This window comes from Crocodylus siamensis, chromosome 15, assembly GCF_052110815.1.
Source record: "Crocodylus siamensis isolate JL-2025a chromosome 15, ASM5211081v1, whole genome shotgun sequence".
NCBI lineage: Eukaryota > Metazoa > Chordata > Crocodylia > Crocodylidae > Crocodylus > Crocodylus siamensis.
The window spans coordinates 8,114,830-8,129,686 of record NC_143409.1 but is presented as its reverse complement, the minus strand read 5'-3'; the positions used below and the strand labels follow the sequence as shown (position 1 = coordinate 8,129,686).

At 48.8% G+C, this 14,857-nt stretch overlaps 1 protein-coding gene across 3 annotated transcripts in view; it reads right to left on the bottom strand.

Moving 5' to 3' along the window:
• TTC23 (tetratricopeptide repeat domain 23) overlaps window positions 1-14,857 on the bottom strand; it is a 60,339-nt gene that overhangs the window by 8,151 nt on the left and 37,331 nt on the right. For all 3 annotated transcript variants that reach the window (XM_090029654.1, XM_090029655.1, XM_090029653.1), the window contains 2 exons: window positions 3,158-3,285; window positions 2,223-2,372 (listed from right to left, as the gene is read on the bottom strand). In XM_090029654.1, the coding sequence (XP_089885780.1) occupies window positions 2,223-2,372; window positions 3,158-3,285 (278 nt within the window). The remainder of the gene's footprint in view (window positions 1-2,222; window positions 2,373-3,157; window positions 3,286-14,857) is intronic.

Genomic DNA, 14,857 nt, shown 5'->3' with positions numbered 1-14,857 from the left:
GGCTTCAGAAGTGTGAACATTCACACTTAATTATAGCCACAGAACAGAGGCTTCCTCCACTGCACAAGCACTTTATCTCAAATGAGTGAAGTTAGGCTTCTGTCACTGGCAGCTAGAGATGATCTTATGGCTTCAGGTAACTGCTGTGGTCCCTTCTCTGGGTGTACTTTGTGGTTTGGCAGGTCAGCTGGTGAGTGAAACCACACCGTGCTGTCAAACAACGGGGTATGAATGTCCTCTGGCACCTTGGAAGCAATGAAATCCTGGCAGCACAGACAGGTAAGTATGACTACTTAAGTTCCTGGGGGAAAATGTCACTGCTACAAAAGCACTGCGTGATGGTAGCTTTAGCAATGAGGTCTAGAGCAGGATGGGTAGAGAGAGTGCTACCTTTTGGGGTTGAGCCAAGGCACACTGGAAGAGCAGCGCAGAAGTTTATGTACCTGTTGCTGGGTTGCACCTGCTTTGTACAGTGGGGATCATTTTCAGTTGTTTTATAACTTCTGGACCAGGGGTAGGCAGTGTTTTTGGGCAGCGTGACAAAAATACCTGCAACCTCACCTCACAAGATGTTGGTGTGCCAGTGGCAGATGCCATGGGAACCATGGGGGGTCTGATCCCTGTTGTGGCAGCACAGACCTGGCCCCTTCACCGTCTGCTCAGAAGCATATGTGCCAGGCAAAATACCTTTGCATGCCATGCTCTGCCACCTCTGCCAGGAGTGGCCCATCCCTATTTTGGACTCTTTGTAAGCAAGGCCCCTTGGATTTATTTGAGAAATCTACTTCTAAAAACTTAAGGAAAAAACTATTAAGGCCAATAACAGCAAATCTTCATCCAAAAGAACACAGAAAATATTCAGGCTCTGAGCACTATAGTATGAAAGAATAATTCATTTATAACTGTGAGTTGCTCTTTACAATTACAGTCAGCCTTAATCACGTTACAGAGCTCAGTTCCTCTTAAACTGCCAGAAGATTTCTATAAATAAATAAATGAATGTAATTTCTCAAAGTCAAACTATTTCCTTTGACTTGTGTGAGCTATAGTTGAGTATTTTAAAATGCTTTTTAGCTTTAGAACTTAATTTACCATTGAAGAAGTAATATAACTCTTCATCTGTCTCTCTAAAAGAGGGTGCATAATATGTTAATCCATGTACTCATTCCTTAAATGCATACATAATACTATAGATTCTGTTTTATCACATTTCTGTTATTTGTACATTTTGGGGTTACTTGATTGATCTTCTGTAGGATAAAAACATTTGTTATCTATTCCATTAAATCATGCCTGTATTTGCATATTAGTTTTTACCATGTTTTTGGTTTGTTGCATAATCCAAAACTAGAAAAAGAAAGTCAAGGATCAGTTAGTTAAAAAATGCTGAGATTGTGCAATGTGTGGAAGGAGATTTCCTCTGGAAATAGTTGGTAAATGATTCTCCCTTTAAATTAATAAGCTTATTTCACTTTTTGAGATATACTTAATAGGATTCCTGTTATTAACAGCATATTGGTATAGTTGGATCCTTCAAATGACATTTCTAAGATAGACTAAAGCAGAAAAAGATGGAACAAATGAGTTTTTGGAAGACGAGCAGTGATGCACAATTTTTTTTAAAAGTTATTTGTAAAACGGTCCTTTAAAACCAAAAGAAAACCCATGTAAAGGCTTCCTGTTTGCTGGGGCACAGGAGGAAAATAAACCTCATTTACCAGCACTTGAGAAAGAAGGGAATACATTTTAAAGGGAGTCTGAATCTAATGGGTATCTGTAGCCACAGTGTTATGACTCAAAATGGGGGATGGTAAAGTAGAGTAGGTGTGAGGATTCATAAGGATACAAAACACGACTTCTGGAGAAGAATATAAATCTCTTACTCCAGTAAAGTTTGGTAAGGAATGAGTTAAACAGGGCATGACACTGGATGGCAGACCTCAAAGCTTGACTTCATCTCTGAGTTTTAAGCGCAAGTCTTCCTATTAGACTGATCTCCAGAGTCACCGTCAGGGCTGCATGTGCAAAATTCACTTTTGCACTCCTACTGCTGCAGGTGAGGGTCAGTTCCTCCTTACTAGCTTCCATAGTTCATTCAGGTCACATTACAAAGAGGTGTCAGCTTGCCAAAGTAAATTTTATAATTTTGCCAGGGTATTATTTACCTATGGAAAAATATCATTATAGCATAGCCTATTCTTAGGCTTAACCTAAGGCTTTACCTTCTTAAGTTTCTTGTGTGCCAGATTTGTGTGTCCTTGTGCCAGTTCTGTCACTCCCAGGAGCCAGTATGTCTCTGCTACTTCAGGGCTGAGATCTCCAAATGTGGCTTTTTTGGCTTCTAACGATCCTTTCAACATTAATGCTGCTCTCTGTGAAGGGAACAGTGGCCAAGAATTTCAAAGACTGCTGGTTGGGAAAGTGGAACAACATCAAGCATTGACGGATATAAGGCAAATTCTGTTTGTTGTCAGATGATGCATTGAAAATCTGTCCTCTTTATCAAATAGACAAACAACAACAAATCTTCTCCAAGTGTGGTCTACTATCTGAGCCAAGCTTTCTTAAGTTAAATTTAAGACTGGAAACAACAAAGCACCAGAACAGTGTGTGCAGAATGAGAACTTTGGATGTCTTCATTTTCAAAAACGGAGACTAACTAAAGGATTAAAAACTTAATTTCTGGCATCTTACTAGCGTAACTAATTAGGTTTTCTGTCCCTTGGCCCATCTTGCTTTAGACAGTGTCTCACCCAAAGCCCACTGAATTAATGCAGGACTCTGATTATCTTTGGGCTTTAGATCTCTGTAAAACCTGTTGATTGACTTTTCTGACATTCACAACCTCTTGTAGTCGCAAAAGTGCAGCTGACTGAGCTTTTATTCACAAGAATAAAGGAAGCCTGTTGTGCATGCTAGTACAGAGAGAAACCTATGTGACTGTCTCTTTCAGAAGTATTCCAGGCAGTGTGAAAATCTTTATTTGATTAATGGATTCGATCGTTGAGTCAGAAGCAGAATCACAGGCCTGAAGTAACCCATCCCCTTCTGTACAACAAAGAGCAAATACTGACATAGACCAACACATGGAATCCTTCCACCTACTTGTAAATTGTGTCAAGGAACAGAAATAGACTGTTTTTCTACAAGCCCTTACCTCCTGTTGTCCAGTGTCTATAAGGAACTGACAGAAATCATCCTCAGCTGCAAGGCACTTAGCGCTCCCCATTCCTTCAGCTTCTTCGAAAGAGTTTATGCTCTCCTGAAAGTACTTCTCTGCCAGATCTAAAGAAATTAAATATATCCATGAAACTAGAGGTGATTAATCCACTTTATTTACTCAGGACCAGAGTGCAGAATCCCTAAATATTATTACAGTGAGAAACTTGCTGACACAAATAGTTCCAATGAAATGAATTCAAATCTGTCAAACTCAGTGGGATTACTGTAAGAATGAATGTTCTCCAGTGTATGCAGGAACCCCACAAGAGCCAACTGAATTTTTTTTATTTGATTATTTGAGCGTCTTTGATAAGCATTTCCAATTCCAAAATCAAATGTCAATTTTCATTAAAAGTCACCATTCAACAAAATCTATTAGAGGCGTTAATGGAATGTGGTGCACCTATTTACAGTAGTAAAATATGATGCAAGTGCCTAGATTCAAAAGTGTTAATGATATATAAAAGAAAAAAAATCCCTTCACTTTTAATAATAAAAACGTATAGTATTAACAGATAAGGATTTTTTTGTTTTTTATGAACTGTTTCTAAATATCTTTTCCAAACTTCAGCTAGTTTGTATCATAACTTCTATATCATGCCAAGAATTTTTTGGTACTTAATGATAAATAGTCTTTAAGGTGCTAATGCAGTTCCTTTTTAAGATTTCCATTTGAAATATGTTTTTGCTGCTCATGTATTATTTCAGTCTCAGAACGTTATTTTAAGGGGGCCTCTGAAAAAGAAAGAAGAAACTTGATGATTGATTTGTAGCCGAGGGACAAGAGCCAGAGAAATTCCCCTTAAACTCTGTTTCTCTGACTCGAAGTACTGAACAAGTATCAGAGAATGTGCTTGTATTTTATTTTTTCTGCTTTCTGTGAATCTGCCTCCTTGCGCTGCTGGAAACTCTGGCTGCATCACAACGACACAGCTGGACCCTGTGATTTCCTGGGCTATGCTTATGCCATGCCATTTATCATCAGTCACAGCGTCATCAAGTTCCAAGGGCTCCCTCAGAAGTGGAAACACAAGTGCAGATTTGGTAAGTAATGAAAGAAGGGAAGGCCTTACATAATTCTCATCTGCATATGAACCACCACAAGCATGGGCACCTACTGGGAATTTGTCCTTGTGTTTGGCCTTAACCTGGTGTCAATTCCCCAGTAAATGGTCCGATTCCAGCTGCTGCCTGTTACGGCCTAATTACAGCTGATACTCTGTCTCGCACAGAGCACTAGCTCACTTTCCTACCCCCTGGCATCTGGACCAATTTGTACTTGGTACCTCAACTGGCAAGTTAACAAGCTCATCTCCCCCTCTTATTCAGTCCCTAAATTCTTTGAACTCAATGATCTGCTTTAGCTTAGTGCTACAACATAGCACAACCATCACCTTCAGGCCTGTCCCCCAGAGTTGTTTCATTCTGAGCCCTGGATCTGTGGCTTGTCCTCATACCTGTTCTAACTGCTATTGACATGATCAAGCAGAAAAACTGCTACAAATACATAAGGCAAATTACATCTGGGAAATTTGTGCAGAGCTGTCCCAGAGCTGCCTGCCCCTCCCAGTACTACCTGCACCCCCTGGCACTTGTCCCCCTTCCCCACCCCTGTGCCTGTGTCCCTTGGCACTTGCCCCTCCCTACTTGGCCTCCTCTGCTGCCCATCCTGCCCACTGATTATTTGCCCTTTCTCCTCCCCCTCCATATGCAAATTAATGGACAGGCCAGATGGGCACGAGCCCAGCGGCCTCTACCAGTTCAGGGCCCTGGGATCCTCATCACCAGGGAAGTGAAAGCTGCAGTTTTTAAACTTGGCGCTCATTTTTGTCTCCCAGCAGGGCCCCTCCTTCAATGGGGTTGGCAAGGGGGGTGGGTCAGGTAGCACTGTGCCTGGGGGAGAGGAGGCCAAGCCAAGCTGGGAGAGTTGCGGGGGAGGGTGGTCAGGGCCGAGTCGGGCTGAGCCAGGAGCACCGCGCTGCACCATCTCTATGGGCAGTGGTGCTGGGAGGGCCTTGGGGGCTATAGCCCTCCCCAATTCATCTTAGCCCCCCTGCAGTCACCCCTCCCAGTGCTGCCACCTGCCCTCAGAGACACAGCGTGGTAATTCAGCCCTGGCCCAGCCCAGCCCAGCCTGGTCCGCTGCTCTGCGTGGCTGCATGGGACAGTTGGGCAGCGACTCCCTGCAGGTAAGTACAATAGGGGCTGGACAGGAAGCGAGACTGAACCACAGGTGGCTTGTGGTGGCGGGGTGGGGGGAGGCTGCCTCCATGAGGGGTGCGTGTGTGTGCATATGTCTGTCCATGGCAGGGAGAGTGTGTTTGTGTCTGCATCCATGTGCAGAGAGTGAGAGTAGTATGCGTGCGCCTGTGCGTGTGCATGTGTGTTTCTCTTCTGTCCTACCAGTGACCGGATGTGGAAGACAGCACGAGACATGCATTGCAGAGACCAACTGGCAGCTTTGGGAATGGTGTCTTGAGGCAGGCTTTGGCTTCCTTGACAACGACCTGCACATTACAATGAGGTATATGCTCAGGTGGGATGGGCTCCACCTTTCTACTAAAGGTAAGCGTGTGTTTTCTTCTAGGCTCGCGGATCTCCTCTGGCGGGCTTTAAAATAGGCTTGTCAGGGGAAGGGGAAGACATGGGAGGAGGAAGCCTTGGACAGCTAAACCAACCAGCACCCACAAGTACAGCCCAGCCTAGACAGACGAGCAGAACACATACACAGCTAAGCAACAGGGGCAGGGCAATGCTGAGAGTAGGGGACCAGTGCACACATCCACAGGAGGCCTCAAATGCCTCTACACGAACACTCATAGTATGGGAAACAAGCAGGAGGAACTCACCCTCCTGCTAGGTGACACCAACCCAGACAGTGGGGCTCACTGAAATGTGGTGGGACCCAATGCATGACTGGGCAGTGAGTATCAAGGGCTATTGGCTGTACAGGAGGGACAGGACAGGCAGGAAAGGTGGGGCTGTGGCACTCTACATTAAGGAGGAATACACATCCTCCCCAGGTAGCACAGGGTCAGAGGAGGGGCACATGGAAGTGCTCTGGGTTAGGATACAAGGGGGTTGAGGGGAAAGAGACTTAATGGTGGGGGTCTGCTACAGACCACCCAACGAAGGGGAAGAGCTAGACCAGGAATTCTTCAGTCAGCTCATGGAGGTAGTTAGGTCAAAGGACGTTGTCATCATGGGTGACCTGAACTTTCCAGACATCTGCTGGGAAGAGCAGCCAGCCAGGTCTGACCGCACATGTAGGTTCCTAGCCCAAATGCAGGACCTCCAGCTAACTCAGGAGGTGCACAGCCCCACCAGGGGAGACGCCTTGTTGGACCTGGTGCTGGCCACGGGTGAACACCTGGTGCGGGGGCTGCGGGTGCTCAACCACCTGGGCGACAGCGATCATCGGCTGCTGGGATTCACCATCCAGCACAAGGTGGCAAAGGCCTGCAGCAAGGCAGCAGCCCTAGATTTCAGGAGGGCCAACTTCAATGAGCTAAGGAGGATAGTTGGGGAAGCACCGAGGTCCCGGGGGGGGGAGGGGAGCCAGGTGTCCAAAGAGTGGTTGCTTCTTAAGGAGGCGATCCTCCAAGCCCAAAGGGAGGTAATCCCAACATGGATCAAAAGGAGCAGGAGGGTACAAAAGCCTCCGCGGCTCACCAAAAGCATCTGGAAATGTCTCCTAGCTAAAAGGGAGACGCACACCCGATGGCAGGGAGGGGCCATCCCCAGGGAGGATTATACTGCAGTTGCTTGAGGATGCAGGGGGTGGTCAGGAAGGCCAAGGCGGAGATGGGACTGGGACTAGCTTCCCGGATCAAGGACAACAAGAAGTCCTTTTTTAAATACATAGGGGGCAAAAAGAAGGTACCAGGTAACGTGGGGACTCTGCAAGACACGCTAGGAAATTTAGTCGTCACACCAGACGACAAAGCTAACCTATTTAATGACCTCTTTGCCTCCATTTTCCTGAGCAGGGACCAGATCAGCCCCCCTCAGGCCCCAGGGGAGGCGCACCCAGGCCCAGGGTCAGGGAGGATCTAGTCAGGGAACTTCTGGAGGGACAGGATGTATTTAAATCAGCTGGTCTGGACGATCTCCACCCCTGAGTGCTGAGGGAACTAGCTGTGGTCATTGCCGGACCCCTGGCACGGCTGTACGAGCACTCGTGGTGCCAGAGGACTGGAAGAGGGCCAGTGTGGTTCCCATCTTCAAAATGGGGAGGAAGGAGGACCCGGGGAACTATAAGCCAGTTTTACCTCGATCCTGGGCAAGCTTTTTGAGAGAATTATCCTGGCGCATGTCCATGAGGGGCCAGCAGGGGAGATCATGCTTAGGGGCAGCCAACACGGGTTCATTAGTGGCAGGTCCTGTCAGACCAACCTGGTGGCCTTCTGCGGCCGGGTCACCAAATCCTTAGACGCAGGGGTAGCAGTGGACACAGTTTTCCTAGACTTTCAGAAGGCCTTCAACACTGTCTCTCACCCCGTTCTCATTAAAAAACTGGGGGCTGTGGTGCTGACACCCACACAGTCAGATGTGTCCCCAACTGGCTGGAGGGCCGCACCCAGAGAGCGGTGGTGGACGGATCATATTCGACCTGGAGGGATGTGGGCAGTGGGGTCCCCCAGGGCTCGGTCCTTGGGCCCGCACTGTTCAACATCTTCATCAGTGACTTGGACGAGGGGGTAAAAAGCACCTGTTCACATTTGCTGATGACACTAAGATGTGGGGGGATGTGGGCACACTAGAAGGGAAGAACAGGCTGCAATCGGACCTAGACAGGTTACAGGGGTGGGCCGAAGAGAACAGGATGGGATTCAACACTGACAAGTGCAAGGTGCTGCACCTGGGGAGGAAGAGCCAGCACCATACCTATAGGCTGGGGAGCTCCCTTCTCGTCAGGGCAGAGGCAGAAAAGGATCTGGGAGTCATCATTGATGCCAAGATGAACATGGGCCGGCAGTGTGGGGAGGCAGTTAGGAAGGCCAACCGCACCTTGTCGTGCATCCACAGATGCATCTCGAGCAGGTCCAAGGAGGTGATCCCCCCACCTCTGTGCGGCACTGGTCAGGCCGCAGCTGGAGTCCTGCGTCCAGTTCTGGGCACCGCACATGAGGAGGGATGTGGACAGCATGGAGAGGGTCCAGAGGAGGGCCACATGGTCGGGGGCAGCAGGGCAGGCCCTACGATGAGAGGCTACAGGACCTAACCTCTTCAGCCTCCACAAGAGAAGGCTGAGAAGGGATCTAGTGGCCTGTTACAAACTAGTCCGAGGGGACCAGCAGGCATTGGGGGAGTCCCTGTTCCCCTGAGCATGACCAGGAGTGACTAGAAATAATGGTCACAAGCTGGCAGAGGGGAGATTTAGGCTAGACATCAGGAGGCACAACTTCACTGGTCAGGGCGGCTAGGATCTGGAACCAACTTCCAAGAGACGTGGTGCTGGCTCCTACCCTGGGGGTCTTGAAGACAAGGCTTGACAATCACCTTGCTGGGGTCGTTTGACCCCAGTACTCTTTCCTGCCATGGCAGGGGTTCGGATTTGATGATCTGCTCAGGTCCCTTCTGACTCTACAAACTATGAAAGAGTGAGTGAGTGTCCATAGCGGGGCAGGGAGAAGAGGTGGGCATGTGCCCAACCCAGCCTCTCCTGACATCACTAGAAGCCCAGCTCCCATGGGGGAAGAGGGCCTCCAATTTTGGGTTTAACCAGGGCCCCAGTACACCTTAATCTGCCTCTGCTTGCCAGCCCAGACCAGGGCACACTGAGCATTTGCTGCCCCCAGCCACAGAGCAGCAATTGTGGTGGCAGCAGCTCCAAACTGGAGGCCCCCCTTCTCCCATGGGAGCTGGCCTCCTAGTGATGTCAGGGGAGGCTGGGTGGAACCCACCAGGCTGGGGTGGGCACATGTCCATCTCTTCTCCCTGCTCCCTGCCCCCACTATGGCCAAAAATGCATGCACGCGCGCACACACACACACTTTCATAGTTTGTAGGGTCAGAAGGGACCTGAGCAGATCATCAAGAAGGGTCCAGGAAGAGCTGGACCTGTGATGGGAAGGTAAGTGGTAACAAAGAGCAGAGGCTGGGGAGGGTAGGTGGGTTGGGGGCAACAGTTAGGGCTCTAGCGCTGACCCTGGGTTTGGGGTTAGAGTCAGAGCCACAGCCACTGTGCCCCTCCTCCTCCTCCCTCCACTTGTACACAAATTTAAGACAAGGGGCTTCTTCATCACGTTGAACAGGGTGGGGGAACCCTCATCTTGGATTTGAGTAAATATGGTACTTCACATGTGTGAAGCTTACCAAATCACCCCTTGTAAAACATTTTATGAAACATGTAAAAGTACCATTCAGCTGCTTGTGAAATCCAGAATCCAGCTCCTGCCTATGATCTGCATATAGTTAACTATCCATGCTAATGTAAAAACTATGAGGAAAGCTGAGAATTAAGGGGGGAGGGGGAAGGCATTTGAGCAGAGGCAGCTATTTATAGCATTACAGTAATCCAGCAATGCTGATGTGCAGTAATACTCCATCATCCCACTTTCACTGAGTAGTATGAATACCAAGGGTTAGCTTTCATCTGCTGTGGGGTAAGGGCCTGCACATGGGCAGTTACTGCAGAGCAATTGCAAATCCTCACCCTCCTTCACCGTGTGGCACCACAGCCTCAGTTTAATCATATTTAAGATGGGAAAAATAACTCAGTTATTGAAGCATACATCGTGTTTTTAAGGTGCTTTGAGATCTCTGGATGAAAGGTGCTGTATAAGCGATTATATAAATAACAGTTTTAATCAAGTATTTTAGATACTAATATATGGGAAAGAACAAAGCATGTGATATCCTTTACACACACATGCCTTCTGAAAATCTATAGCAAATAAACAGACTCAGTTCCAAATTATGACTGACCCAATTCAGCTATTTAACGCGTGACATTGGGCTTTTACTGAATTGTGGCAATGACATGTAGGAGAAGGACATAGAGAAACGTCTCCTTGACTGATGCCTGCTGTGATGTGCAGGATCTGTATGCAAATACTCTTTAAAGAACTCAGACTGGAAGGGGGTCAGGCACTGAAAAGCAAAGAGGGAAACAATTCCAAACAAGGCTGCCTGTACGTAGCTGTTTTTGGTATTAGCTTTTGAAGGTTTACCCTGAAGTACACTTTGTCTCTCAAACTATTTTATTTGAGTATCATTTATGGAAAAAGCTATAAACAAAAGGCAAATGTCTTGAATGCTTTTCAGTGCTGGGGAGAAGTGCTGTTAGAAAAGTTTGACTCCGGTTGCCTGGGCAGATTAGTCAAGCTCAGGTTATCATTTTATAGGGAACACAGAGGAAAAGAATGAATATTAGCAATATTCTGCTTCATTGCCTGTGGAATCAGAAGGGGTGTACTTAAGAAACAAGAATAAAATTCCAATAATAGGTTGTATTTATATAAAGCACTTACCCAAAAAGTTCTATAAAATCTGAAATGATGTTTGATTTGCCATGGGATTGTAAGAAATAAATGCTAGTTTATAGGCTTAAGCAAGGCTTTTTTTGTCTCTGAATGTTATACCCTTGGAACATTTTAGAAGCAGAATAAGAAGTCATACTGAAGAAGGTAAGGGCTGTTGTAAGTCACCTCATAAAGGGGCTCTACATCCGTATCCCATCCAAACTTGGCAACTACTATATGCAGAAACTGAGGCTAGTCTTGAACCATTTTAAGAATGGGAGGTGGCTTTAGCCAATCCCACCTATGCTCAAGTAGGCACTGGCAATCCAGTTTGCTGTTGGATGCGATTCAAGGTTTTCAGTATAGTCTTGAAAGTACTGAATACTCCGAGACCTGGTTTCCTATGAGATCATGTCTCTTCTGATGTTTTACTACAACACTGTATTTATTAGTTCAATCCAAAATGAGGTTTTAAACCCTGGTCAGTTTGGGGAAAAAACCCCTTCCTCTTAGATTTGAGAACTGGCTCAGGACAGGTGGCTGCTGAGCTCTAGCTTTGGCTGAAGCCAATGCTGACCTGCTGCCTGCCTGTCATGGAGCGGGGCGCAGGAGCGGCCGTGATCTCTTCCTAGCGCACCCTGCCATGCCAAGTAGGCAGTCCAGTACCCTCTTATTCGCCTGCCACGTCTTGCTGTTATATGGTTCTAGAAGGGAGGCCGCCTCTTATCGCCCTGGACACTGTGCTATGTTTATACTGCCCCCATTCCGTAGGAGTGACCTGGTGCACCCCAGCCTTACGGGCTATGCGTGCCTCCAACCTTCCCTTTAGCACACCCCAAGCGTCGCAGATGTACCGGACGTTATCTGGTCAGTTTCCTGTATGCGCCCTTCACCGGCGCCCCCGGGCTTGTCACGCAACCGGCGCCCCTCTATCCGCTAGCCCTCTCGGGCCTACTAGCTATATCCGCCCCCTCCTGGGGTCCGCACTATATACTTGCCCCTCCTGGGGCCTCTCCATGTACAGACGGTGCCCCCACTGGGGCCTGTCCCTCCACGCACTCGCCCTCTCTGGGCTCATCTCTATAGTAGCACCCTACCCTGGTCTTCTCTTCTTGTGTGCCCCTCGCTTGGGCCTAACACAAACCCCTCAGGCTTCTTGCTGGTGCTCCCTGCACGTGGGGCTCAGGTGGCCTTAGCCGTGCCTGGCCCCCAAAATCCTCATTGCCCCTTCTCTGGGCTGGGGTATTGCACCCCAAAATACAGTGCCCTCGCTGGCACTTTGTACCCTGTCAGGGCTGGGGTAGTACACCCCTACTACGGTGCCCTCGCGGGCCCCAGGGTCCCCACCACTGTGACACCCCTCTGGGACTCTTCCCAACTGGGGCTCAGGTAGCCCTCGCCTTACCTGGCCCCCTTGACCTCTTTCTCTGGGTCCTGCCCCACTAGGGCTTCTACCTACGCCCACGCTGGGCTTCCTCTCACTAAACGTGCCCAGCTCGGGCTCCTCAATCTGTTCACCCTTTCTGGGGCTGGGGTCTAGACGCCCTGCAATACAGCACCCCTCTCTGGCACTGGGAGCACCCCACCTCCCTGGGGAGCTCCTAATGAGGCCTCCTACAGCCTCACCCGGTCCTCCGGTATAACAATAACTAAACAGAACCATAAGCCAGCCAGCTGTAACACAACAATAAGCCACCTGGCTATAACATAGGATCTAGGCCCACCTGGCTCTCTTGCAAAGGCCTCCCCGTCAGGGTTCTCTCCACCCTTACCACGGTGCAGCCCCTTGGGTGCTCAGGCTGCACCGTTTGTCTCTGCTCTGCTTGTCGCTCCTGCACGTCAGGCTGCCAGAAAGGAACTACTGCTAGACTTTGGCCTGGGCTGTTTATAAAGGCCTGGCCCTGCCCCCTTCTGGTCATGTGACCAGCCTGCCTGCTCCGGCAACCAACACCTGTGCTGTCTCAGGGAGCTTCAGCAGCCCTTATTCCTTCATAGGAACAGGGCACCCAAGTGCTCCTGTGACACTACCCAGGGCCAGTATGGCTCATTTGGTGGGTGAAGGGCACGCAGTTTGGGGAATATAGGGGAGGCCACGGGATAGGTTGGTGAACTGCAGCCTGCCCCCACCGCCTATTCCTTCCCACTGCCTGCCTGCCCTCCCCTCCTCTCCTGCTTACTTTCTACTCCAATTCTGGTCCCTCTAGCCCCAACCCAGCTTGGCCAGGAGCTGGTTCACCACTGCTGCTGACTGCCCTGGAAGACCAGAACTGCAGCAGGGGATAAGTGGGCAGGGAAGCAGGGGAGATAAGCAGTGGAGATAAGTGGCAGGGGTCAGGCACAGGCCTGAGGGGAAAAGGGGCAGGGGGATGAGGTTCAGACACAGGCACAGGAGGCAAGCTGCAAGTGGGAGCAAAGGGTTGGGTGCAGGCACAGGCATGGGGGGCAAAGGATGCGTGGCAAGGAGCAGGCACAGGGGGATAAGGGGTAGGGGGGGCAGGCACAGACGGCAAGTGGCAGGGGAGCATGGTGGTCTGGCCCCTTACACTTTGCTGCTGTTTTCCCTGCCACAGCAGTGGGGGGAGATGGATTTAAGGCAATCTGCCACTGAATAGATTCTATATATATATATGGAAAATTATTACAAATTTATAACATTGTATGTATAGAACCAAGTTATTATAGGGTTTGTCTTAAGTCATCTTGGATCTGGGTAAATATGGTAAGTTTAGCCAGAGCATTCCTGCCATTGGTTCCTATGGTTGTCTTCCCTAGGACTGGCAAAAGCACTCCCAGAATGCTCTAACTGTCGGGACTGGCTATGTTCATCCCAGCTCAGAGCCTGTGAGCTTCCAGGACATCATCTAAGACAGAAGCTCCCAAAGTCTCTGGGCCACTGACCTACTGTCACCCCTCAAAACTTGTTGTGGACAGCCATGTGTCCTTGTCACCAACTTTGCACTGAAAACACTACACAGGCAAAGAGGGCCTCCCATGATCTGCAGACCACTTGGTTTCATGGACCACAGCTTGGGAACCACTGATGTGAGACATTTGTGGTTCTCTTCTCCCCCTTTCCTCAGTCAGCCTAACAGCGCAATGACAGTCTGGCTGCAGAGGCTTTTCTGGCTGCAGCAAGAGCAGCTGTTCTTACCCTTTTAAGGAAGCTCTCTGTACATCTATTAATGTTTGTAAGTAGCTCCAAGAAGTTAAGTCACTTAAGAAGCCTTTAAGTAGATAAATTTGTAATTGTATATTGTGGAGAGATGGGCTGGCTAATAATCTGTGCTGGAAGGTATGCAGCATTTTAGTCATAAAATGTTGTTTTCCAGCCCAGTCCGGTCATCCAAAGCAAGTATGTTGGCAACATTAATCTTCAGAGACCATAGACTGATAAACAAGTTGCCAAGACCCACCAGGGGAATAATCACAGTATGGGGCGTGGGGGTCCCCAGAACTGGAAGTGATTAAAGCAGCAAAAGCTTATCAGGAGTTGCAAGAGGGGGGATGGGGGTGCCAAAACAAAGGGGCACCAACAGGTGCTGCCCAGCCAGGGCAGGGCATGGAATGGAGCCATGAGCAGCTCATTTGGGGGGGCATAGGGACGGGGGATGGGGGGCAGCTCCTGCCGCTAAGTGCACCCCTGGGCAAGCATGGGGGGGTGCATGCCCCCTGGATCTGTGCGTGGGGTGAGGGTGCGCTGCTGCTATGGGCTTGCCCTGGGCGCCAAACTTCCTTGCTACGGTACTGGTCGTTCTAGCTGTTTTACACTGGCACAACTCTGGCAGCTGTGGCATAAGTTAGAGCATCCCTGAAGAATGCCCTAACCTGCAGTAGGAACAAAAGCAATTAGGTGTCCTCAGGATGAGGTGGTTCTCTCTTCCTAAATCCTTGCCCCCAGCTTAGCTGTAGTACAGGAATGAATCAAGGCCATGGTGTGCAAAATGATCAAAGATCTTTTCTCTACTCTAATGCTCAGTGAAAGCTGAAAGATTTTTGCTTAGATCAAAAATGTTGTGGTGGCTTTTTACTCAGTTACACAAGTAACTGAGTAATAATCCAAACAGGGTGTGTCTACACAAGATGTTTACTGCATAGTAGACTAATTATCAACGCAGTAAAGGCTGTGTCTACATGTGCGCCCCTGTTAGGCTGAAGTAAATTAACTCATT